Here is a 27552-nt window from a genome sequence, read left to right on the forward strand (position 1 = left end):
AGTAACTGATCTCTGCCATTTGGGGACAGGAAAAACAGCAGCTGTGGCTGAAGCCACATGGAAGAGCTGCTCTCTGCTCAGCTGCTGATGCCTGACAGAGAGCAGTGGCTGGATTCCAGACTGGGCTGCAAGAGGTAGATGCCACCACCCAGGAGAAAATCCTATCCACCATCCCCCTTCTGTCCCGCCGTGCCCTGACTGCTCCGTCCCTTGCTCCTCGCTATGGGGACTCGCCCCTCCCCACCCCGGTCCTTTGTTCCAGAGACCCACCCCCATGTGTCCCGGCTCATTGCTTTGGGGACCAACCCTCTCCCCCCCCCCAACTCTGCTGTGCCCTGATTGGGCAGGTGGGCAGGCTCCACATCAGCTCCTCCCAGCCTGACTCTGCAGGCAGCGAGTCCCAGGAGAGGGGGGAATGAGGTCCCCCACTCATCCCCCTCCTCCGGGACTCACCTGCTGCCCGAGGGAGAGGGGTGAGGCCTTGGGGGAAGGAGCAGGGCAGGGCAAGGGTGTTCAGTTTTCAGCCATTAGAAAATTGGCAACCCTAATGATAATGCTGAGGATGGGGACTGGGAACAGCAGGGGAGAGCTGAGTCTAAATGCACCATGTGTTGCTATTTCTTCCTCTCCCTTCTAACCCTTGTTCATTTCCAATCATTCCCCTTTTGTTCTATTTTCCTCCTTTTGTTACTTTCACTCCGTTTTCACCCCCTTCACACAGCCACATTCTGTCTCTCACACTTATACATAGTCTCTTAGGCCACACAGCCCTTGGGATCTCTCAGCTGCCCCTGGGCCTCCTCTCTGCCCATTGCTTCTCTCAGACCCACCCCAGCTGCACTGGGGCTCTGAGCCACCCTCTCTGAACTTTCAGTCCCCTCCTCGGACTCTAAGGATCATCATGCCCCTGGCAGAGCTCTGGGACACAAACTTCACACACACACACACACACACACACACACACACACACACACACACACACACACACACACACACACACACACACACACACACACACACAAATTGTTAGAATTTATTTGTACAAAAAGAAACAGATTCATGTAAACATTTCAAAGAGACATAAAAGATTCTCCCCAAGCCTGAATTTCATGAAACATGAGTCCCTGAACCACACCACCATCCGGAAACAAGAAAATCCCTCCCAGGGCAATTATTTCCTGAATGATCCTGGTGTGTCACAATCTCAGATGAGTCCCAGCCTGAAAACAGGGATAAGGGATTCCAGCTACCGTCCTTCCCTTCCCTTCCGGTAATACACTCCCCATGACAGAAAGAGCTGGGAAGGGACAGGAGAACATCAAATACTAATAATCATGGATTACATCAAGAATGTAATGCCCATTTTGCTTCAGTACTCATTTATGTGATCAGATAGTTAACATAATTAATATTAACAGCAAGGGAGGAATGCAAGCCAAAATCGGGAAAGAACAGGTTAAAGAATAGGTAGATAATAGTATTCAAAAGGGGATATCCTGATGAAATTTACTCTAAGGTACTTAAGGAACTAGCTGAACCAGTCTCTGAATCATTAGCAAGTATCTTTGAGAACTCCTGGTGGGTGAGTGATGTCCCAGAACACCGGAGTAAAGCAAACATTGTAGCTATCATTAAAAAGGGAAACAAAGAGAACTGGGGGGACTATAAACCAGTTACACTAACTTCAACAACTGGAAAAATACTGGAACAAATTATTAAACCATCAGTCTGTAAGTACCTACTGGATATAGGATAAGAAATAGAGCAACATGGATTTTTCAAAAATTTCAAAAAGGCTTTGACAAGGTCCCTCACGAAAGGCTCTCAAGCAAAGAAAGCTGTCATGGGATAAGAGGGAAGATCCTCTCATGGATCAGTAACTGGTTAAAAAAATAGGAAACACAGGATAGAAATAAATGGTCAGTTTTCAGAAAGGAGAGAGATAAGTAGTGGTGTCTCTCAGGGGTCTGTACTGGGACCAGAACTGTTTAACATATTCATAAATTCTCTGGAAAAAGGGGTAAACAGTGAGGTGGCAAAATTTGCAGATGATAAAAAATTACTCAAGATAATTAAGTCCAAAACAGACTGCGAAGAGTAACAAAGGGATCTCACAAAACTGGGTGACTGGGCAACAAAATGGCAGATGAAATTCAGTGTTGATAAATGCAAGATAATGCACATTGGAAAACATAATCCCAACTATACATATAAAATTATGGGGGTCTAAATTAGCTCTTACTACTCAAGAAAGAGATCTTTGGAGTCATTATGGATAGTTCTCTGAAAACATCCACTCAATGTGCAGCGGCAGTCAAAAAAGCAAACAGAAGGTTGGGAATCATTGGGAAAGGGATAGATAATAAGACAGAAAATATCATGTTGCCTCTATATAAATCCATGGTATGCCCACATCTTGAATACTGTGCCCAGATGTGGTCGCCGCATCTCAAAAAAGATATATTGGAATTGGAAAAGCTTCAGAAAAGGGCAACAAAAATGATTAGGAGTATGGAACAGCTTCCGTATGAGGAGAGATTAATAAGACTGGAACTTTTCAGCTTGGAAAAGAAACAGCTAAAGGGAGCTATGATTGAGGTCTATAAAATCATGACTGGTGTAGAGAAAGTAGATAAGGAAGTGGAGGGGTAGGACTTTTTGTTAGGCATGGGGCAGGCTCTACCCTGAGGCAGAAATGTAGCAGCCTGCCTGCCTATGTTCCTTCATTGCAATGAAGCAGCTGTTTTACCAGGTTTGGAAATGCAATCAGCCAGTGCTATCCTTTAAATTGCCTGGAGGATCATTTTATAGAAGATAACGGGGATTGGATTGAAACAAAATTCAGTCAGTTTTTATTTGAGAGGGGATAAGGTGTGGAAGAATAAGAGTGTTCTGTGAAAAACTGTTTCAACATTTGAAATAAAACACTGTTCTCGATGGGGAAACAAAACAACATTGTTAATGGTGCTATTGATAGTTGATCTCATTTTCTGAGGCAGAAATGTAGCAGCCTGCCTGCATAGTAATGTGGTTAATGTTCCTATTCTTAGTTAACTGTTCCCATTCTCAGTGAATACAGTACACGGTAATAACAATAATAGAGAAACTTGGCCTCTTCTGTACTTGCATTCTCCTAAACCACTTCATACACAGTAATTAGTGGCCCATCACAACTCTCCAGGGAGTTGGACAACTATTATCTCAATTGTAGGGATGGGAAAAATGGGCACAGAGAGAAGAGGGGAAGTGACCAGCACTAGCTCACACCCAGGAATCTTAACTCTCATTTCCCCCACCCTCCCCTCACCACTAGACCACACTCCCAAAAGGGCATCCCTCAGAGTTCCCACCTCTCTGTGGAATCTCCACCATGAATTCCCCAATCTCCAGCCACCCCTACCATCCATGACTGCATAGATGTCCAATACACTGAGCAGTGCGCCGACATCCTGTTAGTTCAGATCAGCAGCTCTTCCTGCCTTGTAACGACAGCCGCACGGGACCCCTTGCTGCTTCCCTGAATAACATTCCCCTGTCCCTACCCCAAGATGCCCTGGAGCTGCAGAGACAACTCAGGCAAGAACTGCAATAGAGCATTTTTTTCTCTCCTTTAAATAGGAAAATATGTGTGTAACCCACAGAAATGTCTCTCTACCAATCCCATCTCCTGCTCACCCCAGACCCTGAAATCACCAAGCGCCTCGCTACCCAGCGTTCCGTCCTCTTCTACCCCTGCCAACTATCTCCCACTTTGCTTCAGGAGATCACAGACCCACTGTCCCATAGTGAGAGCTCCTGCCACTTGCTAGCCTGTGTGGAGTTTCTGGTGGGACATTAGAGAGACCTTCACCTTGTAGCTTTTCCCACAGACAGAACATTTATAGTTTCTCTTTGTTGTGTGAGCTCTCTGATGTGAAATAAGTTCTGACCTCTGCTTGAAGCTTTTTCGACAAACAGAACATTTATATGGTGTCTTTCTAGTGTGGGTTTTCTGATGTCTAATGAGGTCAGAGCTGCTACAGAAGTTTTTCCCACACTCGAGGCAGTTAAAGGATCTCTCTGGCCTGTGCATTTTCTGGTGTGAAATAACATGAGTCTTCCGACTGAACCCCTTCCCACACTCTGGGCAGTAATAGGGTTTTTCTCCCATGTGGATTATCTGATGATTCATAAGGTCTGAGCTCTGCGTGAAGCTTTTCCCACACTCAAGGCATTTATAGGGTCTCTCTCCAGTATGGATCCTCTGATGTCTAATAACAGCTGAGCTGTCACTAAAGTTTTTTCCACAGTCAGGGCACCTATAGGGTATCTTTCCAGTGTGCATTCTCTGATGTCTAATGAGGTGTGAGTGCCGAGTGAAACTTTTCCTGCACTCAAGGCAGTTATAGGGTCTCTCTCCCGTGTGGATTCTCTGATGCATAATTAGGTTTGAGCCTTTACTGAAACTTTTCCCACATTCCAGGCAGTTATAAGGTCTCTCTCCTGTGTGGATTTTCTGGTGTGAAATAAGGGTTGAGCTCCGCTTGAAGCTTTTTCCGCAGTCAGGGCATTTATAGGGTTTCTCTTCTGTGTGCACTCTCTGATGTACAACAAGGGTGGAGCTCCGAGGGAAGGATTTCCCACACTCTGGGCAGTTATAGGGTCTCTCTCCTGTGTGGACTCTCCGATGAATAATCAGGGATGAGACGTTACTGAAGGTTTTCCCGCATTCAGGACAGCTATTGGATCTCTCTCCTGTGTGGATTTTATGATGCACAATGAGATGTGATCTCCGATCAAAGTTTCTCCCGCACTCAGCACATTCATACAGTTTCCCTTTAGTGCAGATTCCTGGCTGGATCATGTCTTCAGGAAGGTCTTTCAAATCTCCCTCTTGGTGAGTGGGTTTATCCAATCTCTCCCCAGTGGAGTTTTCCTGCTGCCCCTCTGGCCTGTGCTGATTTTCACAGGCTTCTCCCTGCTCAGGACTCCAGGAAACTTCCCCTTCAGATCTTCCCGATAGTGTTCTCTGTGCTTCCATTTGCTCAGACCTCCCTGCTGAGGATTCACCTCCTTGTTCTCAGTCACCATCCCATCACCTGATGTGACAGAGTGACAATCCAGACATGAGTCAGTCCCTGCACTGGAGGAAAGGGAATGTCAGAAAGCGGAAGAGGAAAGGGAGGAACAAATTAAAATACTTGTTGGGAAGATTGAAAAATCAGTTGTATCGTTCCCCAAACCTTTCCCTAGCAGAGAAGTAGGGGACCAGCAGGGCCGTCTTTAGGCATACGCAGCACACGCAGCTTCATAGGGCACCATTGCATTTGGGGCACCAAATTGTCCCAAATTTCATGGTGCCCTAGGCAGCTGCATGCTGCATACGCAGGAGCACCAGCCCCGGCGACCAGCCCTATCCCTCGGCCAGCCCCCACTGCAAGGGGCAGGGCTGTCCCTAGGGGGATGTGGGGCCCCGGACAATTCCCTCCTCCCTGCCTCTTACCTTCCCCCCCTTCTCCGCCCCCAGCCTGCCCCCATTCCACCTCTTCCCTGAGTGACCCTGCACTCACTGCCAGCAGTGGGAAGTCAAGCAACCCAGCCCGCAGCCCTTTCTACTCCACCAGTTCCCAGCCGCGGCGCTCCACTTCCTGCCGCCGGTGAGTATGGGGAAAGGATCACTCTCTGCACTCACCAGCGGCGGGAAGCGGAGCAATGGGCCCCAGCCCATTCTGCTTCCCTTGCCCTGGCCCCAGCCATGTCACTCGGGTTGGGGAAAGGACCATCCCCGGCTCTCTCCGGCGTAGGGTGACCAGACAGCAAATGTGAAAAATGAGGACAGAGGGTGGGGAGTAATAGGAGCCTATATAAGAAAAAAAAAACAAAATCGGGACTCTCCCTATAAAATCAGGATATCTGGCCACCCTACACCGGCGGGGGGAAGCGGAGCGCTGCAGCTGGGAGCTGGCGGAGTAGAGCAGGCTGGGGGCGGGTTGCTCCACTCCCCGCCGCTGCCGGTGAGTGCGGGGTTGCTCAGGGAAGAGGTGGAATGGGGGCAGGTCGGGGGCGGAAAAAATAGTGGCCCCCCACAGCTCCTGCCTCCCAGACCCTGTGGGGGAGGCCTGGGAGGCTGTGTAGGGCACCCAAATGGCTAGGGACAGCCCTGGGGACCAGTCCTGCCCCCACAGCCCATCCGAACAGTCAAAGGGAGGGAGCTACTCCCAGGTGTCAGTCAGAGTGGCGGGGAATTCATGAGCAACATCTCCTTATGTATACAACGCCTGCTGGGGACAGTCCTGGGTGAGATAAGGCAGAACTGGAGGAGATCATAGGGTCTTTGTTCCCCAGTAATTCCTGCATCAAGCCCATACATTCTTGGGGAGCTACAGTAAATCTTTTAGAAAGACTCCATTTCTGCTTTAAACACTTCCAGAACTCCTGACCCATCCAATCCTCCCCCTGCTCCCTGTCTCTTGACTACCCCCTCCAGAACCTCCCTGCCGCTTCTCTGACCCCTTGGACCCCTTACCGTGTTGCAGAGCAGCGCGCTCGGCAGCAGGGGGAGGGGAGCAGGGTCGGAGCTCCAGACTGCCGGAGGCCCAAGGCGAATGGCCGGCCGGCGATCTGCGAATGCAGGGAGGGAGAGAGAGGAGGGGAGTGGTCTCAAGTTGCAGGGGAGAGGAGGGGGAAGTGGAGGAAGGGCTCTGGCTGCCGGAGCCCCGTGCGAGTGGCAGGATCCGGCCGGCTGCCCTGTCAGCTGTGCACGCTCTGCATGGGGGGGAAATCTGGACATTTACAAATTCCCCCCGGACACTATTTTTAACTCAAAAAAGCCGGACATGTCCGGCAGAATCCGGACAAATGGTAACCCTAGAGTCTCTGGCTCAGGAGCCGGTGTGGATAGAGCCCAGGGCTGCTCCAGGGCTGGTTCCTGCCACTAGACAAAGTCTCTCCTGGCTGGGCAGAGAGAGGGATTTAGGGAAGGTCTCCCCCACCCCACACCGACCCCACTGGGGGAGCAGCAGCAGCTGCTCAATCCAGGCTTCCAGCTCACAATGGAGACAGCAGCAGCGTCTTCTCACACTGACCACCCAAATGCAGGAGCGGCACAACCTCTAAGCCTCTGTGACAATAATTATTATGTATTGCAATGCGGAAGTGCCAAAGAGCCCTTAATTCTCCCTATTTCCTGCCTCACCCCCTGCCAGCACCGGATACAAGAACCGCTCTGAGCAACCCCTTCCTGTGTCCCTGAATATCAACCCAGACAGCCTGCAGCCCTCCCTGGGACCGGCTGTAACTTGAGCTTAGAATGTCCGTCTGCAGAGAAAGGGGTGGGGGAGGGAATTGGGGGTGTGAAATGGACTAAAGTTTGTCTCTCTCCCCAGCAGAGACCCGGAGCAGAGCTCTGTGTGGCTCCAAAGCTTGTCTCTCACACCAAAAGAAGTTGGTCCAATAAAAGCTATTACCTTGCCCACTTTGTCTCTCCAAACTCCAGCATAAGCCCCTTCTGAAATTACCCTTCTTGCCCTGCCAGGATACTCATCCGCATTTTGCTCCTCACGGAGTCATCCTCTGGGGGCGAAAAGGGAAATTGGCTGCTTTGTTGTTACTGAGCAGGCTGGGGGGATCTGAACATGCTCAGTAACATCTGCTGAAGCCTCTGCCCTCACTCAGCCCTTACTTGCAATCAGAATCTGCTATACACAAGTTTTACAGGAGGGAAGAGAGGGGGCAAATTGGTGGGGAGGGATGGGCAGATTTTGTTTTTGCAGGGCTCAAAATGTATCCAGAGGTGGGTCCAACTGGTGAAGGGAGGGGAAGGTGAGGGGCAGATAGACAGAATCGGGGTTCAGAAAGGGGGGAATGCACTGCCGGACAGGGGCAGAGGGGATAAAAAAAAGTTACCATAAGTGGGATAAGCCATCTGCAGTGCTTATCAAAATAGGGTGTGGGTAGCAGAGGGGCTTGTGCTCGTCACTGAATAGTCCAGCTCAGCACCCTTTTCCCAGGCCTATGGTGTTAAAGGTGCAGTGTGGCCCAATGCCCAGATACAGCAGCCTGTCTCTATCTGAAATGATTCACTGAGCTGCCAAAAGAAATTAGATTCAGTTGCCACCATCTTAGGGCTTGTCTACACTGGAAAATTTTACCAGTTACACAGGTGCAGTTTTACCAGTAAATTTCCCATGTGGACACTGTTATTTCAGTCCAAGAATGGCTTTTTTTCAGTTTACCTGAAACCATTTACCAAACTATAGAAGCTAAACCACAAAAAATTGTAAAAAGCCACTCTTATAGAAGAATAACAGCATCCACACAGGGAGTTACACCAGTATAACCTTCCAGTGTAGACAAGCCTTAAGTGCTTTTTCTTGTCACCACTTGTGTGTGGAACTTACTTCCCAAATATTCCCGAAGGGCACTATGCTATCTTCCTGGGAATTGCCCCGAAAGGAAAAATTCTACTGTAGTTTTACTAAACATAGATACATGGGCTGGGTTAAACCTGTTAAACTGTCTGGCCTGTACCCTTCATTTAAGATAGCTGTGAGAAATGGCTGGGCAGCCTCACCTAAGCCAAAGGGATATGGCAAGCCAGTCCAGAAGTTAGCACTATGTGGACAGAGGGCTACAGTGGGTATCGTTTGACCAGAGGTATAGATGTGTGTGTATAACAGAAGCAGCAGACAGAGCACAGAAAGAGAGAGACAGACAGACATAGCCTGATAAAGCAGCCACAACTCAACCCTGGAAAAAGCCTGGGCAGAGAGCTTTTGGGGTGCAGCCTGAAACGCTTCCTCTGAGCAAGGATGTTGTCCCCTGTTGTTTGATTCCTTCTGTGTTCCGGGAAACAGCACTTTGTACATTTGTAAATAAACAAAATTTCATCAAAGGTACCAGACTCCATCTTCAGTTTCTCCTCCCGACTGGGAAAAAAAAAACAGTGGCCTGAACTTTGAGTAGATGTTCAGGTCAAAATTGGTAATGCTAATCAACCCACTTCAGCAAGCAAATCAGGTTGTATTGACATGATCAGAGAAACTTATGGATTCTCATGCAAGAGGAAAGTGGGTCACTGAGAAGTTTTAACCCTCCCCCCCTTCCTGCTCTCCCGTGTGGGAGAAGGAATCAGTCCAGGTGTTTTCCCTCCAAACCAAGGATTTCCTGACATTTAAAGGAGGAGGTTGGAAGTAGGAATAAAATCTAAGGAGCTTTTTCTATAAATATTTACTAATTAAAGCAAAGGAAATGGAAAATATTTTTGAACAATCAGAGAAAAATGAGCAAATTCTGGGAAAAATTTATATCAATATTTAATAAATAACTAGAGCATGTTGATTTCCCACAGTCCTGCCATCAACACGCGCAGCAGGGAGCCCTGGCTGATGCGGCTTTAACACAGCACAGAAGGGGAATGGAGCTGGAAGGGTCCATAGCTGTTGGGGAGGGGGCAGCAGAATGGGTGGGGCAGGTGAATGGCAGGTTGTGGGGAGCTGGGTTGGGCTGTGGCCAAGGGTGGGAAGCAGCTGGGATGGGATAACCTGGGGTCTGGGCAGTCTCCTTCAGAGACCTTATTCTTCCCTTCTCCTCCTGGGCTACTCTGAGTGCTGCATAGGGTAGCATTCTGTAGATATTTAAAAACTCAGTTCCTCACTTCCCTTTCAGGAATATGAAAACAATCACACCCACCCTGGGGATTCTGCAAAAAGACTCCTCAACCTGTAGTTAATTGATACAACTTCCCAGACCCCCAGCTAGTCCTTCCAGTACTTTGGGAATTGCTGCACTAGGGACCCAGGAAGCATGGAGCAGCCCTGGAGGGAGGGGAACCCCTCATTCTTCCTCATCCTGGCTCGTCTGGGGAAATAAAATGGCCAACTGCCCCATTAGCAGCCATACAAACACTATTATTCCTAATGAGGGAGGCCCCAAACTTTATTATGAACCACAAAGCAGGTCACTTTATTCAGAAAAATATGTCAGTTTAATCGATGCAAAGAGGAACAATTTGATTCCTTAATGTGAGGGAAAGTAGATCATTGACTGGTTTAATTCTGTATCTGGGGTAAGGGCTCAGGGAAAAGGTTTCCCTCTAAAACCAGGAGAAGTTGCTGCCATTCCAAAGGGTGAATAATCCCCCAAATCTGTGAAATTTGATCGCAGTATTTCAGAATTAGGTGGAAATTGGCAAAATCTGAGGCAATTTTATATTAATAACCAAAATCTACAGGGAAGGGGCAAAATCAAAGGAGATTTTATATCTAATTCAGTAATTAGATGGGGAATGGAGAAATTTTGAATGGATTTGATATCGATATTAGATCATTAGAGAGAAAAAGAGCGAAGGTGTTGTTGGGGTTTGGGGGGGGGGGGGAAGGCTTATATAATTTCAGAGAGGGAAAGGCAAATGAATCAGAGCAATTGTTTCCCTCCAAACCAGGGATCCTCTCTCCACTTTGTCACCTACTCTCCTCCTCTGCCTTTGTTATCCCTATCTGCACAGAGATGGTTAAATCTACCACATTGCAGGCTGTCTCCCCACCCCCACCACTTTCCCTTCCATCTCCATCTGAGTTTTCACCCCTTCCCCTGCTGAAAAATCCTCCACACAAACACAAGAGGAAAACTCCAATGGGGCCCATTCATGGTCCCACTGAAGCCCTTTCCTGCATTTTCTACACCTGAACCACTCTTTCCCTGTTCCCCTCCCCCTCATCCCTCCCTCCTGCACAGGTGTATTAACAACTTCAACCCCTGCACTTTCCCTGAGTTCTCTCTCAATCACATGAGTGTGACAGAGACACGCGCGGCAGAGACTGTTCCCTCCCAGTGCTGACTAGCCCCCAGGCCTGTTCCCATGGGGATAGTATAAAGGGCATCACCTGACAGACCTTTATCTACCCCTGACAGGGTCCTACTCGGCATTACCTGGGGGCAGGGGGCAGCAGTGGGATGGAGATTGCGGGATTCCCAGGTCCCCTCAGGGCCATTAACTGCATTATCAGACTCCCACAGAAAAGGCAAGTCCAGAAGCCCAGTGAATGTGATGGGGCCAGTGAGTGAGGGGAACATCCTGGCATTTCCTACCCTGGCAGAGTTTCTGCCCATGGAGGGGAGTGAAATGGCCACAGGGGGCAGCGTGGAAGCAGGAGTGAGAGCGCTGGGGCCCTACTGTAGGTACCGCTCTGCACTGCAGACTCAGCCATGTGAGGGGAGCTGGTCCCAGCACGATGGAGGGAGGGGAGGGGAGAGCTGGAGAAGTCGATTTGGTAGCTGGGCCAGGGGAAGGGAAGTGAGAGCCCAGCCCCAGGGCTGTGTGAACAGTGGGGCCAGGCTGGGTGAATGAGACCTGCTCAAGGAAAGGAGCCCAGGAAGCTTTTTACCCCTTGCCCCTCATATGCGCTCTACCCTGGCCACACAAACACACACCTTTTCACCTCTGCCTGGACCCTGCTCTCCCAGCCTCCCGCCCCTCTTCAAACCTTCTTCTCCAGGGAACGCTCAGCCCCTCCCTCTGTGCCCAGGAACATTTAAACATTTAAGCTTGAGCTCCCTGGGCAGGAGCCATGTCCATGGGTCTGTCTGTGATGTGCCCGACCCTGACGGATACTAATGAATAATCACAATAATCCTGCCAGCAGCACAAAGGGGTCTGCAAGCTCCCAGCTCAGTCTCCTAGTTGGTCTGTACAGTGCCCTCTGCATGTGGTGGGAACCGCTGGACTACTAGAGATTCCCAAGCAGAGCAAAAGGGGGAATAAAAGACAGGAAAAGCCAGAACCCCAGAGAGAGGGTGAGAAAAGGGCCCTAAGAATCGCAAAGCACAGAACGTGCAGGGAATAAGGAGTGGCAGGAATTCAGCTCCTTTCCCTGTGCATTACCCAGAGACCAAGCACAATTCTCTTGGATTTATTCGTTATTCAGTGATTTGCCAAATAAGTCTTGAAAACAATCTGAGCTGTTTCTGACTGACCCGTGTCACAAGCTGTAGTTTCCGTTTCCTGATTGGCTGAGTGTAACACTTAGAAATTAGGTTTACAGGCCATGACCCCATGGGGGGGGGACAATGGGCTGGGTGCCTGCACCAGGGTCCTGCATCCCAGAGGACAGAGTGCCCTCTCCTAGCCATGGGAAAGCACCTGGGCCCTGATGCTCTGGCCTAGGGTCCCTTCTGGTTAGCAAGTTGTAAAACAGTCTAGTTCCTTGCTGGTTCTATTGCTCGCCAGATGCAACATGTAGCCCTGGAGGGACCAACCTCTTCCGACTCTACTTTAATTCCTGTTCTAGTGTCCTCAGGGCTCTAGCCTGAACCCAGATGCTAGTAGAGGTGAGCAGGTGTGACATTACACTCCATATTCTTTATGGAAATATGCTTATAATATGGATATGACATAACTGAGATATACTTTATACAAGATGGGTTGGTATCATTGGAAAGGTTATGATTTACTGAATGTGATTATCCAATTTGAATGCATGTATCATTTCTGTATCTAAAGTTAGGAATATGGACTATGTAACAATTATAACTGGTTTCAGAGTAGCAGCCGTGTTAGTCTGTATCCGCAAAAAGAAGAACAGGAGGACTTGTGACACCTTAGAGACTAACAAATTTATTAGAGCATAAGCTTTCGTGGACTACAGCCCACTTCTTCGGATGCATATAGAATGGAACATATATTGAGGAGATATATATACACACACAGACAGAGAGCATAAACAGGTGGGAGTTGTCTTACCACCTCTGAGAGGCCAATTAATTAAGAGAAAACAAACTTTTGAAGTGATAATCAAGCTAGCTCAGTACAGACAGTTAGATAACAAGTGTGAGAATACTTACAAGGGGAGATAGATTCAATGTTTGTAATGGCTCAGCCATTCCCAGTCTTTATTCAAACCGGAGTTGATTGTGTCTAGTTTGCATATCAATTCTAGCTCAGCAGTTTCTCGTTGGAGTCTGTTTTTGAAGTTTTTCTGTTGTAATATAGCCACCCGCAGGTCTGTCACTGAATGACCAGACAGGTTAAAGTGTTCTCCCACTGGTTTTTGAGTATTTTGATTCCTGATGTCAGATTTGTGTCCATTAATTCTTTTGCGTAGAGACTGTCCGGTTTGGCCAATGTACATGGCAGAGGGGCATTGCTGGCACATGATGGCATATATCACATTGGTAGATGTGCAGGTGTGTGTATTGGGAAGACCCCCACCAGATGACAGGCCATCAGATTTGATTGGCCATTAGGAAGGAACAACAAGACCATGAAGATACTAATCTCTCTCCCTCCTGGGAGGCGTCCTGGGCTGTAACTGTGCCACTACTAGGTCAGGTGGTCTTGTGACCTGATACTAAACATTATCTTGTACTTCTTGTAACTTTCCACTTAAAGGTGAAGGGAAGTCAAGTTTTGGAAACAAAGGATTCCCATCTTATGTAAATCATATTTAAGGGTGGGGAGAAAAGCAAACAGGACTCCTCTCCGTGGCCTGTCTGCCCAAGAAGAAAGACTGCTAAAGACACTTGAAGGGAAGGCAAGGGGGGAGTCCAGACTGAGACAGGGGTCCAGTCTGAAAACAAATATAACTGGAACTCTAAACCACATTTAAGGTAAGAAATTACATTTTGTAAACTGTTTCTCAAGTATATTGAGCTTAGCTTAGCTTGTGTATTTTGTTTTATTTGCTCAGTAATTGGCTTTGTTCTGTCTGTTATCTCTTATTCACTTAAAACTCACTTTTTGTAGTTAATAAACTTATTTCTTGTTTATAATATAACCCTATTCAATTCACAAGGGGGGGGGAATAAGAGGCTGTGCATACCTTCTTCCACATTGAGGGAGGAGGCGGATTTCATAATATACCTTTGGGTCTGCACTCCAAGGGAGGTGGACACCTGAGTGCTGGGGCAAGTCCCTTAAGCTGAGCCTTCCCAGAGCTGATCTCAGTGTGTGTGTCATTCTGCAGTTGGGTGTGGCCCTGCTTGTGTGTGTACTGGAGGAGGCTCAATAGCCTGGTTCAGCAAGTCAGGTAAAAAGGGTGCCCAGGCTGGCAGAACAGGCAGGCTCAGTGGTATCTCAGCACATCAGGAGGCCTTCTAACGGGGGCAACCTGTCACAGCGGGACCAGACCCTGGAACTTAATCTTAGAAGACAGAAGCAGGGGATTTGCAAAGAGGAGGGTCTCAGCTGCGGTATTTTGGGGTCAGACCTGGGGGACAGCAAGGCAAAGGGGGGAATTCAGAGGAGAAGTGGTAGCAGCAGCCACGGCAATAGGAGACCAAGGTGGGGATTGCAGCGAATCATTTTATCCCTAGGGGGGCTGGAAGGAATTGGATGGGAGGGGTCTGAGACAGCAGGGGAAGCTCTGGCAGGATGTGGGGAGACGGGCAGAGAGGAGCAAGGTAAGAGGTGAGGAATCTGGCTGTGAATCCCAAGGGCTGCATGGCTGGAATGAGAAATCCTGGCTCCTCTCACAGATGGGTGTGGGACTGAAGAAGCAGATTCCAGATGTGTCTGTGTCTGCAGGTTTTCTTCACCAGAGTAGAGGGGGGAAAATGTCACCCAAAACATGTGTATCATTCCATTCGCTGAATTCCTTGTGACCAGCGTGTTATCACACAAGAGCCTCACTGAGCCCTACCCTCTATTTGGAGAAAGGCATCACCAGCCGTGTGCACATCATTTATACGCATCCTTAGAAGGTTCATCGGGCTGATTCCAATGAAAGGAAATTAACTGTCGCTGGTGATCATTTTCTATAGTGGAGGACTGAAAAGAAATGGGACAATAACTGCGTTTTATTTAAATGTCAAAATTATCTCCCCATCGATTTATATAATCCAGATCCTGTTTTTCACACACACACACACATGCAGACCCACCGGGACACCATGTTGCCAACCCCAAATGCAGAGAATTACTTTAGAACTGCTCTCTAATTGCTCTTGAAATTTCTTCCTTAGGCAGAACCACCGGCAATTCGTTAATTTCCCCTTGAGTTCACTGCACTCTGATAGGGTCTTAACCAAATGTTGCAACCGTGAGAGAGCATTTTAGGGCTCTGACTGAACTCCCTGAGCTGAATGCCCATCTCTCTCCAAGTCGTTGGCAGCTACAGGGGCTACCAGCTCTGCCTTGTGCCCTTCCACAATGTGGAGAGTGGCTAAACTTACACCTCTAAAAACTAAGAAATTAAGGTAAATGCCATTCCCACAATGCAATCTTAACTCTTCCCCCTTCGAGCGGGCAATAGCCACTGAGAATGGTTCAGTAACTGTGTTGCCATAATAAGTAGACATGAAGGACTAAGAAAATGTACCATTGCTTGTGTTGTGCATGCACTCGTCTACCTTCACTATGTGAGGGGTAGCTGTATTGAATGGTGAAGAGATTAGCTGCAGCGGGTTGGCAAAGCTGTCACTGTGATAGGAGAAGAGGTGCAGGTGTACTTTAAAAGGATCAATTATGCTTCATTGCAATGCAGAATTCTGTAGGCTGTGTCAGTAGAAATGCACAAGGGAGTGTAGCCCTGGAGATTGTCAGCTATCTGCTGGCATATGTCATGAGGTCTCCAGGGCTTACTGCAGGGTCAGTGAAAGCCCTGTCTCAAGGAATCCTCAGGGTAGGGGTGAAGGCATGGGGACATTTTGAAATTCTGGGGTGGTTTGTGGGGAGTACACTCAGTTTTTGAGTGTAAGTGGCAGCTGCTCACTATGCCTGACCTACCCCAGAGTCTTCCCTTATCAAGAGAAGGTGGCAGACTTTGTCCTACACTGCTCATCAGTGCTCTGTTCCTGAAGTGTTCTGTAGCATCTGTAAAGTTAGAGAGCTAAATGTGTGTTACTGGTACGCTGGGACTTCACTCAAAGAGGGCAGAGTTAAGGTTATGTTGTGGGGGTAGCATCTACTTTCATGTTATATTTCCTGCTTTTCATGGGGGTTAAGTTGGCACAGAGTTTCAGAGCTATCTGAATAGTAAAAGCAGCTCCTTATTGGGGGAGCTGTATCTGAGGAATCCCTAGACCAAATGAACACAACCTCACATCACTAGCTCTGCCCCCGGCCCAGATGAGGCACAGCAATTTTCAAGACAGTCCAAGTCCACGTGTGGATTTTAGAGCACACAGAAAAACTGGCAGTTAAAAAGGAAGCTAGTCTCAACTTTAGCTGTAGTGGTGCAACTGCTTCAGTATAATTCACTTCAGCCAGCCCTGGTCAGGGCATTTATTCACTTTCTCCCCAATGGGTTCTCAGATGTCTACTGCGGGTTGATCTCCGACTGAAGCTTTTCCCACACTTGAGGCACTTATAGGGTCTCTCCCCAGTGTGAGCTTTTTGGTGCCTGGTAAGGTTTGAGTGCCGACTGAAGCTTTCTCCACAGTCCAGGCAGTTATAGGGTTCTCTCCTGTGTGAATTCTCTGATGCCTACTAAGACCTGACCAATCACGGAAGTTCTCCCTGCACTCAAGGCAGCGATAAGGTTTAGATCTCTCTCCAGTGTGGATTCTCTCATGTCTAAGAAAGGTTGACCAGTTACAGAGGGTTTCCCCACACTGAGAACATATGAAAGTTTTTGCTTCGGTGTGGATTCTCTGGTGGCCAATAAGATGTGGTCTCTCACTGAAGCTTTTCCCACAGTCAGGGCACTTGTAGGGTTTTTCTCCCATGTGGATTCTCTGATGTATTTTCAGGGTTGGGTTGTCAATAAAGCTTTTCCCACACTGAAGACATTTATGAGGTCTTTGTCCTGTGTGGGTTCTGCAATGTATAATGTGTAAACTCTGACTGAAGCTTTTCCCACACTCGGTGCATGTGTATTTTCCCTCCCCATTGGAGAATCTCTGGTGCATCATGTTTTTACTAAGATTCTTCAAACCACCTTCACATTGAATGGATTTACCCACTTTCTTCCCTGACTGGTTTCCCTGCTGTCTCTCTGGCCTGTGCTGACATCCACCAGCTTTTCCATGCTCTGGACTCCAGGACACAGTCCCTTCAGATCTTCCCAATAATGTAACATGAGTTTCAGGATCTTCCTGCTGAGGATTCTCTTCCACATTCTCACTCATCATCCCCTCACCTGCTGGGACAGAGAGAGAATCCAAACATGAGTCATTCCCTGCACTGGAGGGGGAAAGGAGAGAAACAAACCCAAATAGCATTGGAGAAACTGAAAAATCAGGAACAGAATCCTCCCCAAACCCTTTCCCAAGGGAGAGAGAGAAGGGGACAAATCTGGACACCATATCCCATCTGAACAATCAGAGTAGGGAGGTCAGGGGAAAGGGAGCTACAGCCAAGTGTCTAGAGTTCTAGGAACAACTGTGACCTGGCTAAGATGAAGCAGACCCTGGGGGACTTTAGAAGTAGGGTTGCCAACTTTCTAATTGCGGAAAACCCAATACCCTTGCCCCACCCCCTGCCCTGAGGCCCCACACTTTCACTGAGGCTCCACCCCTGCTCACTCCATCCCCTCTCCGTCTGTTGCTCGCTCTCCCCCACACTTGCTCATTTTCACTGCAAGGCCCAAGCAGGCACCTGGAGAAGGCCAGGAGCTACAACAGTTTGAATGTGGGAGATGGATTGTGTGATTCAAATTCCCTTCACCTCACCAGGGAGAGATTTTAAACACTACTGTAAAATTAAAATCTTTTTAAACTTCTTCTGAAGTGTAAAGAAGATACAAACAAAATTAAACAAAAACAGTTTTAGTGAGTGGCAATTAAAACTACTTACATTTATACTTCTGTTCTTTTCTTGCTGCCACCACAAGCTCTTTAGCTGCTTCTGTCTTCAAAAATCCAGCAAACTTGGCACATGTCATTTTATAGTTGAAGTGCACGAATAGCTCAGCTTTCACCAGGTCCACTTTGAGCTGATTCCTTTCATCAGTCCACAAGTTCTTCATAACACTGAAAATGTGTTCCACAAATGCATTGCCGGGTGGTATAGCAAGCACATGCTGCACAATTTTAAGTAAGCTCGGGGCCTCCGAGTGCTTAAAGAACTCTACCCATACCTCAGAGACATTGATTTGATGATGGTGCTCTTGTTGCTCCTGACACAATGTCAATTCAGTATCATTTGTCAAACGCTTTAGGGTTGGTAGCACATCATTCAATGTACACATTTCTGTAAATAGTTCATCGCCGTCCACTTGAATGTCCAAGTTTGTAGTCAAAGCACACAATTTGTCTAGTTCAAGAGGTCCATTCAGACTGAGCGGCGCACACAACATATAGAAAGAGTTTTCGCTGAAATCAAACCACTTTTCCAGGTACCGTAGCATGCGTGTGTAAACCTGTTGGGCATCTCCAACAAATTTATTTTGCTTGTTAGGCGGCAGTTTCTTCAAGAACTGTGTCACCTTGTATCCATAGAAGCCTTGCTCTTGTCGAATCTGAATCTCTCTTCTCAGCTTGTTGAATATAGCATACAGGTCAGTTACCTGAATGTAATCACTTTCAAGAACCTTTATCGTGTTGTTAAATTGGCTCATAATGTTGTGCACAAAACATATGTACAGCTCGGGAAGCGTAATAGTTTCATCATTGGATACTGTGTCCTCCTGCTCAGAAAGAAAGGCCCATATTGCACAGCTCACTGTTTCCTCTTCTTTGCTCATAAAGTAAGACTTGAGTGCAGGCCAATTCTTCAGTAACCTGTCGACGGCAGTGAAAAGGGTTAAAAAATGTGTAGGTACATGGCATAAGATTTCTGAATATTCTGTCTCCATGAAGTGAAGGAACTCTTTAAGTTCACTAATATTCTTTGCACAGGAGAGGATTCACTGAAAACCTTGATGACCAAGTTCTCTACATCATAAGAGAGCATTTTCAAGTCATGTTTCGCTGTATTGTGTACTATGTGAGCACTGCAGTGCCATGGCACAAGGTTTGGTAAATCCAACATTTGTTTTAGGTGCACCAAAACAGACTTGTGTTTTCCAGAATTGACTGATGCGTTGTCTGCTCCATATGCCACAATTTTATCATGTATCAGACCAGCATCTTGAAGACAACTTCGTATGTTGTTTGCAATTGCCTCTGATGTCTTATCTGCATCCTCAAAAAAGTCTATGATACATGTGCAGCTTCCCTTATCTTTATTAAAGTAGTGAACCGCAACTGGGAATAATTTTGTTGTCCCTTTATTAGAAGCTTCTGTCACTATTGAGAACGACGTTGATCCAATGTCTTGCACAGTCAGTTTCAATGAATGGGGTGCTAATACATTCTCAATCAAAGCCTCCGCTTTTCTCCTTCCGCAGTGAATTTTGGACGCGATCTTGGAATCGGTGAAAATGGAGGGGTACAGCTTATTTCCACAATCTTGAGAATGGTAGTTGTGGTGATATTTAACTCCATGATATGTTAAAAGCAATTCAGCCATGCATACGTGTTGTTCTTCGGAGCCATCAGCATTTACGAAGAATTTATCGATCATACTGGACAACCTTTGAATCTTTTTCTTTTTGGGTTCTGCCATTTCACCTCGCACTAGTGTGACTGCAGCACAGTTTAGCCAATAGATACAACAGTGTCAACACTGTGGACGTGACAACACTAACTACATAGCTGACTGTTGATGCCTGCTGGCTAGGGTCTTAACTCTTTAAAGGCCAGTTGCTCCCCACTGCCTGTGGTTGTGCACTGAAAAAGTTATTCAAAGATTCGATCAAATATATTTTTGACAGATATATTATGCTAATTTCAGGTTTTATTTGTTACAGGATGCTAGAAAACACTAGAAAATTATGATAACCGGACTTTTGGTGTCCGGTCAATATGTCTGACTGCACAGGTCCCCTTAAAATTGGACATATTACACCTCTACCCAGATATAACGCGGTCCTTGGGAGCCAGAAAAATCTTACCGCATTGTAGGTGAAACCGTGTTATATCGAACTTGCTTTGTTCTGCCGGAGTGCGCAGCCCCGCCCCCCCGGAGCGCTGCTTTACGGCGTTATATCAGAATTCATGTTATATCGGGCCGCGTTATATCGGGGTAGAGGTGTAATTATATTATATTATAGTTTTCTGTTTTCAGTGGAGCTAAAGTTAACATAGGTGTTTTGACCAGCTTGTGTAACATCCAATTCTGCAAGGACATCTCTATATTGGAATCAGTTCAATTAGCATCACCCTGGGAACTGCACAAACTGCTGCAACTGGCACATCAAACATAAAACCGCATGCTTACAATTTTCATGGTTAGTACAGTTTTATTAAGCCATGGCAAAATGATGTGAAAGCTATAAGATAACAATGTCATTTACATTTGATACCAGCTACTCTCAAGATTAACAAAACAAGGAAGTAACATGTTGATATATTAAGTCAACTGTATTAAGATAAAGATTAAAACAAAATTCCGAATATATTAAGACAATAAAAACCCCACACAAAAGAGAGCAGGGCATAGTTTAAAAAATATCAAACTGCCATACAGTTGTAAGATGAGGATTTTCATTGGTCCTCATCATGTCCTGATGTTTACATTGTCACATCATCTCAAAATATCATCATATTGGTGATGGGCAGTTGTAATGGGGTGCTATTTTTATGGGTGCCAAGTGGCCAAGTGGCCTTGAGACATACCAAAAACGGTGGTTTACTTGCACAATCTGGCGTGAGGGCAGCCCTTAATTTATAGGATTTGGACTCTCTACCAGAATAGTGGTTATTGCTAAATGTTGTACAAAAGAGGACACAATCTAACTGGAGAAAATGCACGTGATATCAAAGTAACTAAAAAAAAGTCCCAATTTTGTACAAAAAGCCATGTTTTAAAGGTCTTATAAACGTACAGATAAAGGAAAACAATAGTACCTGTAAATTTGGTTATAAATGGCCCTGGATAGATTTCAGCAGCATCAAACTGCATTCTGCTAGCTAATTATCATTACTATTAATCATCTACCTTAGTGCAAAATACAGCTTAGGCGCTTTAGGGTTCAGACTAATCAAGAAGCAAGATTAACCACTGATGTAGGTCATCAGTTTCAAAACTCAGTTGATACAAAGCTGCTACTCATTGCTTTTTACCACAAAGTAATTTATATTTGAAAAAATAAAAGGATACTATTCTCTGATCTGAAATATTGGTGTAATTACACTTTTATTACGTGCGGATCAGTCACAAATCTCACTGTATACCCATTCCAGTGCAAAAAACCTAGCTGTATAGAGGACAGAGAATTAGATTAAATCCAATGATATATCTTCTAGGTCAGGGGTCGGCAACCTTTCAGAAGTGGTGTGCTGAGTCTTCATTTATTCACTCTAATTTAAGGTTTCGTGTGCCAGTCATACATTTTAACGTTTTTAGAAGGTCTCTTTCTATAAGTCTAGAATATATAACTAAACTATTGTTGTATGTAAAGTAAATAAGGTTTTTAAAATGTTTAAGAAGCTGCATTAAAAATTAAATTAAAATGCAGAGCCCCCAGGACCGGTGGCCAGGACCCGGGCAGTGTGAGTGCCACTGAAAATCAGCTCGCGTGCCGCCTTTGGCACGCGTGCCATAGGTTGCCTACCCCTGTTCTAGGTTATACCTTTTATACAAAGTGCTATATGGTTCCACCTTAAGTGCTCAACACATTGAAGTAATGTTGTAAATGTTATTTATTTGTATTACAGTAGCACTTACACCAGACAATTGTGCTAAGCAATGTACACATCTATAACATACAGTCCCTACCCCAAAGATCTTACAGTCTACATATTAGACAAAAGGTGGATCTAACAAACAGACAGGGGGAGCAACGGCAGTGCATGTTGCCCTAACCAATGTGCCTCAACTGTGCAGTGGAGCCTCCCAGCCATGAGATATCTTGTTCTTCTTGATTCACACTTCTCTCTCTTTGCTGGGAGTGCCAGTTTAACAAGAACGTGGGACTGAACCTAGGGCCTGATGCTGCAAACCCTTGTTCACCTGAATATTCTTATGGAACTGAACGGGACTATTTACTGGCCTGCAACCTCAGCTGGATTCATACCCTTGACCTGGTGGGATTTTCAAAATGTCTAACTTCATCTTTAGGCACCTAATCTTAATGAAGGCTTGATCCTTTTATATATCTCCTACAATATTCTCCAAGTATACTTGTGCTAAGCAGGCCTTGCAATTATATGCAACCTCATAGTACTTGATAGCTTAAAAAAGGGGGGAAGAGTTTTTAAGTGTCAATGCTGACTGTATTCAAGGGCTTGATTCTCCTCTCTCAATAGCATTACATTGTTATAATGCCACTTGGCCAGATCCTCAGCTACTGTACATTAGCATATCTCAAAACAAAAAAACAAAACAAAAACACCAAAAACCAGAGTTCCACTGATTTACATCAGTTGAGGATCTGCTCCATTGGTTTTGATGGAGCAACTCAGGATTTATACCAGTGGAAATGAGAGGAGAAGCAGCTCATAAATATCAATTACTAATGACTTACCAAAAAAAAAAAAGTTTGTGAGCTTATAAGACAATATTTTTCATAATATGAAGAATCTATACAAATAGTACAGTTGCTTTCTTTGTGTGTGAAAGACTGAGTCTCTAGTATGGATGCAACAACAACTTCTGAAGTAGATTGAAATGGTTTTTCAAATCAGAAAAGCAGAAGACAAAGAAATTAGAAATTCTTGACATATTGCAAGTTCATATAAAATCTAGTGCTGTCACAATATGTACTTCAGCCAGGTTGCTATTAAAGATCATGTATATTTTCTTAAAAAGAAGAACAGGAGTACTTGTGGCACCTTAGAGACTAACAAATTTATTAGAGCATAAGCTTTCGTGGACTACAGCCCACTTCTTCGGATGCATATAGAATCTTAATCGTGCATGATTGTACATTAAAGTCTCTTTCAGTACTAAAAACAGCGTTTTGAACATTAATTTTGCTTACATTTGCTGTCTCAAATTTAGAAGTAGAAACCCAAATCCTGAATGATTCAGCCTGAATAATTCTGTTCTTTGAGCTGGACTTCTCCACTCTGTAGCTACATTTCTTTGTCTGTGTCACCCACCACAGTAGTATCTAAACACATGAATGCTAAATTAGTGGACTTCTATAATCTGGCTGTGATTTTTACTTTGTAATATCACTTGTAAATACATGTGGCAATTTCAGCAACGGTGGGAGATTTCCAAATCCTTGATTGGATTTAAAGTTTGGATAAGTTTTTTTAATTATATGGTCTGGGCACTAAAGGGAAATCTCAGTTAAGAATATCGGATACTGTGGTGGCTAGAGCAAATAGAGCCCTTAATAGTTAAGGAGAGAATATCTGGGAACTAGTCAACTTGCTTTTCATTCCAGCAACTACAGGATCTTCATTAATAGCTTGTCAAGTATCAGAGGGGTAGCCATGTTAGTCTGAATCTGTAAAAAACAACAGAAGGTCTTGTGGCACCTTTAAGACTAACAGAAGTCTAGCTTGCTCCCCGGCCTGCCACAGAGGGTGAGTGAGTGGGGTTAACAAACACAGTGGGGGTGGCAAGGGGCAGCCTGTAGAATCACTATAGGCCCCAGCCAGAGGCAGACAACTGTACCAGGCCTGGGATCAGCAGGAGCCAGGGGTCTGAGGCCAGAAGGGCCCCACTGGAGAACTGAAAGAAGGCTGAAGCACACAGCACCAACAGAATGCGGGGCCCTATGGGGGAGGCAGCACAGGAGTCCCTGCAGGCCACAGGGCCCTGGGAGGGGCAGTCTCGTCCTCCTCCCCTCCAGCAGCCCCATTCCCAGAGCCTCTTGTAGCACACAGATACAGGGATACCTTGAACATCTGGGTGCCAGCGATGGGGAGACAGAGCGCGAGGTCTCCGCAGGGGCACGCACAGCAGCTTGAACCCAGCCACAGGAGCACAAGAAGGAGAAGAGGGCAGCAGCGGGAAAGGCGTGCGCCACGACCCCTCAACAGCTGCCTCCAGCTGAGTGCTCGTGAGTCGTGCTAGGTAACCCTGACCTGACCAATGGGAGCTGCATGCGCAGGCAAGGGCTGGAGGCAGCATGCAGAGCCCCCCGGCCACCCCTCCACCTAGGAGCTGGACATGCCTGCCATTTCCCGGGAACCATGTGGAGCCGGGCAAGGAGCCTGCCAGCCCGCCAACCAGACTTAACAGTGGTCAGCAGTGCTGACCAGAGCCACCAATGTCCCTTTTCGACCCATGGGTTTTCACCCCATTCCAACCAGGAAACCACGTCAGGCTTGGAAATCCTGCTCAGGGGAAAGAGAACAAGCGAGATCCAGTGAATTTGTGGAATATTTCTCACAAAGCATGTTCCATGATTTTAAACCTGAGCCCGTTTTAAAGCAGTAAAATCCTAAAAACACACATATCAGTATGTCTTCGTCAGTAACAGTTTCTTTCCAAAATACAGACAAATTCCTGTAGTTCAAAAGGTGTATGTATGGGGTGGAGGTGGGGGAATCTGAGAGGATATTATGTAAACGTTTGACAATTAGTGGGAAAGGGGGCAAGTTATGAGATTTTTTTTTTTAATCAAACTTTGACAATCAGATGGAAAATGGCAAAATCTAAGAAGATTTGATATTAATAGTCAATAACTAGAGAAAAAAGTGAGGGGATTTTGTACCATTATTCAATAACTAGGGAGAAAAGAGGTGACTAAAGGGGAATTTAGATCACTATTCAGAATCCGAAGGGATATTAAATAAATAATAGTTAAGATAGTAAGAAAATCGCAGGCTGCGACTTTGTTGCTGAAACCACAACTTTTAGCACACACAACACATCTGAGTGATGTTGCAACCTCGTGCACCAGGCTGTAACACCCACCCACTCAGATTTATCCCACAGCCTGGGAGTGGCTCTTGAGAAAGTGCCATCTCCACACCTGATGCGCTCTACCCGACCTGTCCATGGCTCCACTGTTATATCATTGTTGATAAATGCAAAGTAATGCACATTGGAAAACATGATTCCAACTATACATATACAATGGTGGGGTCTAAATTAGCTGTTACCACTGAAGAAAGATCTTGGAGTCATTGTGGGTCATTCTCTGAAAACATCCACTCAATGTACAGTAGGAGTCAAAAAAGTGAACAGAATGTTGGGAATCATTAAGAAAGGGGTAGATAATAAGACAGAAAATATCATATTGCCTCTATATAAATCCATGGTACGCCCACATCTTGAATACTGCATGCAGATATGGTCACCCCATCTCAAAAATGATATATTGGAATTTTAAAACGTTCAGAAATGGGAAACAAAAATGATTAGGGGTATGGAACAGCTTCTATATGAGGAGAGCTTAATAAGACTGGGATTTTTCAGCTTGGAAAAGAGATGACTAAGAGGGGATATGATAGAGGTCTATAAAATCATGACTGGGGTGGAGAAAGTAAATAAGGAAGTGTTATTTACTCCTTCTCATAACATAAAAAGTAGGGATCGCCAAATGAAATTAATAGGCAGCAGGTTTAAAAACAAACAAAAGGAAGTATTTTTTCACACAACGCACAGTCAACCTGTGGAACTCCTTGCCAGAGGATGTTGTGAAGGCCAAGACTATAACAGGGTTCAAAAAAGAACTAGATAAATTCACGGAGGATAGGTCCATCAACGGCTATTAGTTAAGATGGGCAGGAATGGTGTCCCTAGCCTCTGTTTGCCAGAAGCTGGGAATGGGCGACGGGATGGATCACTTGATGATTGCCTGTTCTGTTCATTCCCTCTGGGGCACCTGGCATTGGCCACTGTTGGAAGACAGGATACTGGGCTAGATGGACCTTTGGTCTGAACCAGTCTGATTGTTCTTATGTGCCGGAGGAACGGAGCTGTGGACCATGGTCCTTCTCCTGAAGCTTCAGTGATATTTAGGCCCCCTGAGCCCAGACTACTGAGCACCAGAGACTGAATGGGGGGAAGCTCCCAGCTATGATATTTACTACATATGGGGCAAATCAGTCAATTTTAATGTACATAGAGGGAGGGGGAATTAAGTTATGAGGGGGAAAGTTGATTAGTGGGGATAATAACTCAGAGCAACACTTTCTCTCCAAAACAAGGGGGAAATTGCTGCAGATTAAAAGGGTAGGAAACCCACCATAATCTGAGATTTTTATATTTTGAGTATTATTAGTGAGAAAATATTTTTTCTCTAAGAATGCATGCTTTATTTATGTATTAATACTTCTTTATTCTGCTGCTACTAAGGTCTGATCTATAATACAGACTTGCATCATATAACTACGTCATTCAGGGGTGTGACAAATCCACACACCCTGAGTGACATCGTTATACAAACCTAGCCCCTAGAGTAGACAGAGAGTAGAGAGTGTCTCCCATAGACATAGCTACTGCCTCTCCCAAAAGTGGATTAACTATGTGGACAGAAGAGCTCTCTCCCATCAGCGTAGAGCATCTTTACATTAAAGTGCTGCATCGGTGCAGCTGTGCCAATGCAGTGCTTTAAGTGTAAACCTGCTCTAAGATTTTGTAAATTATTTAATGACTATTTAGAAATGGACTGATTGCATTAAAATTCATCCTCTCTAAGAATGCAGGTTAAGACTTTGAACACCTGTTTGCTAGACTTGATTTAGAATTGCACTAAATGTACAGAAACCATATTTTTTCCTCTAGAAATGAGGAAAAGGCATAAACGCTACATTTATTTCTTTAATTGTAATGCTTCCAATAAGGATACATTAGGTGGGGAAGGGACTTGAATGAGGCTCCTCTATATCCCAGGTGAGCACTCTGACCACTGGGCTAAATGCTAGGCTTAATGCTTCCTCTTCCTTGCTAAAATGTCATAATCACAGAAGGCCAGAAAAGGGTTTGCAGCTGAGAATCGCAAGAAGTGGGAGTAGTCTCCTTACAGACTTTAGGAACCTCTTTCCAAGAGCAGAGTGGGGCCCTACAGCATTTTTAAAAATAGGACTTAGGCACCTTTGAAAAACTGTACCATCCAGCCCAGGTCCACAAAGGTATTTCGGCATCCATTGAAATCAGTGGAAAATAGGAGCCTAAATACCTTTGTGGCTCTGGGCCTAAGTGATTTTTCCCAACATCTTACCCAGTCTGAAGCAGAGCACAGAACTGAACATCCGTCTCCCCAATTCCAGGTTAGTGCCCTAACCATAGTGCAGTTTAACCAGAGACTGCAGAGAATTCAGCCACGAGGGCCCGCATAAATCTCCCCCCTCTGCAGACAGGTTTATCTAGGACACCTCATTCCACCTGGAAGGTTATGGCAAAGTTTCACTTACCTTTGCTCTACGCTGTGCCCCCTGAAATGTGGGAGTGGCCTTTCCCGTCAGATGTGGGGTCCCCCCAGCTCTTTTGGGAGGGGAAGTCTATCCTCTCGGTCAGGGTTTCTGGGCAGAGTTGGGGATCTCTGAACTAGGAGACTGTCTTGTTGGGAAACACCAGGTATGTCGCTCCCTCGATATCAACCTCTCCCTTGTGCAGCCAGGGCGCTGGAGCCCCAGCAACTGGGGGCTTTTGTAAGGGACACAATGGAGAGAACGGACTGCAGGCAGCAGACTTAACACGGCAGTGAATGCGATTCAATTCCTGCTGAGGGACCTGTTTCCCTGTGA

At 45.9% G+C, this 27552-nt stretch overlaps 1 protein-coding gene across 27 annotated transcripts; it reads right to left on the bottom strand.

The window, feature by feature from the left end:
- Positions 1 to 1022: 1022 nt before the first annotated feature.
- On the bottom strand, positions 1023 to 27552 carry LOC101935993 (zinc finger protein 664-like). 27 transcript variants are annotated; one of them, XM_065562368.1, is made up of 6 exons: positions 27220 to 27552; positions 17711 to 19626; positions 16932 to 17054; positions 14616 to 14743; positions 7446 to 7551; positions 1023 to 5122 (listed from the first exon to the last, which is right to left on the bottom strand). In XM_065562368.1, the coding sequence occupies exon 6, from the start codon at positions 5018 to 5020 to the stop codon at positions 3806 to 3808; it is 1215 nt and encodes a 404-aa protein (XP_065418440.1). In that variant the 5' UTR covers positions 5021 to 5122; positions 7446 to 7551; positions 14616 to 14743; positions 16932 to 17054; positions 17711 to 19626; positions 27220 to 27552; the 3' UTR covers positions 1023 to 3805. The 27 variants fall into 26 exon arrangements, 16 of the variants coding, with proteins under 16 accessions (XP_065418439.1, XP_065418440.1, XP_065418438.1 ...); XR_010591691.1 differs by having other exon boundaries at positions 15294 to 17057; positions 17711 to 18636; XR_010591690.1 differs by having other exon boundaries at positions 15294 to 17054.

The sequence above is a fragment of the Chrysemys picta genome, chromosome 12 (assembly GCF_011386835.1).
Source record: "Chrysemys picta bellii isolate R12L10 chromosome 12, ASM1138683v2, whole genome shotgun sequence".
Taxonomy (NCBI): Eukaryota; Metazoa; Chordata; order Testudines; family Emydidae; genus Chrysemys; species Chrysemys picta.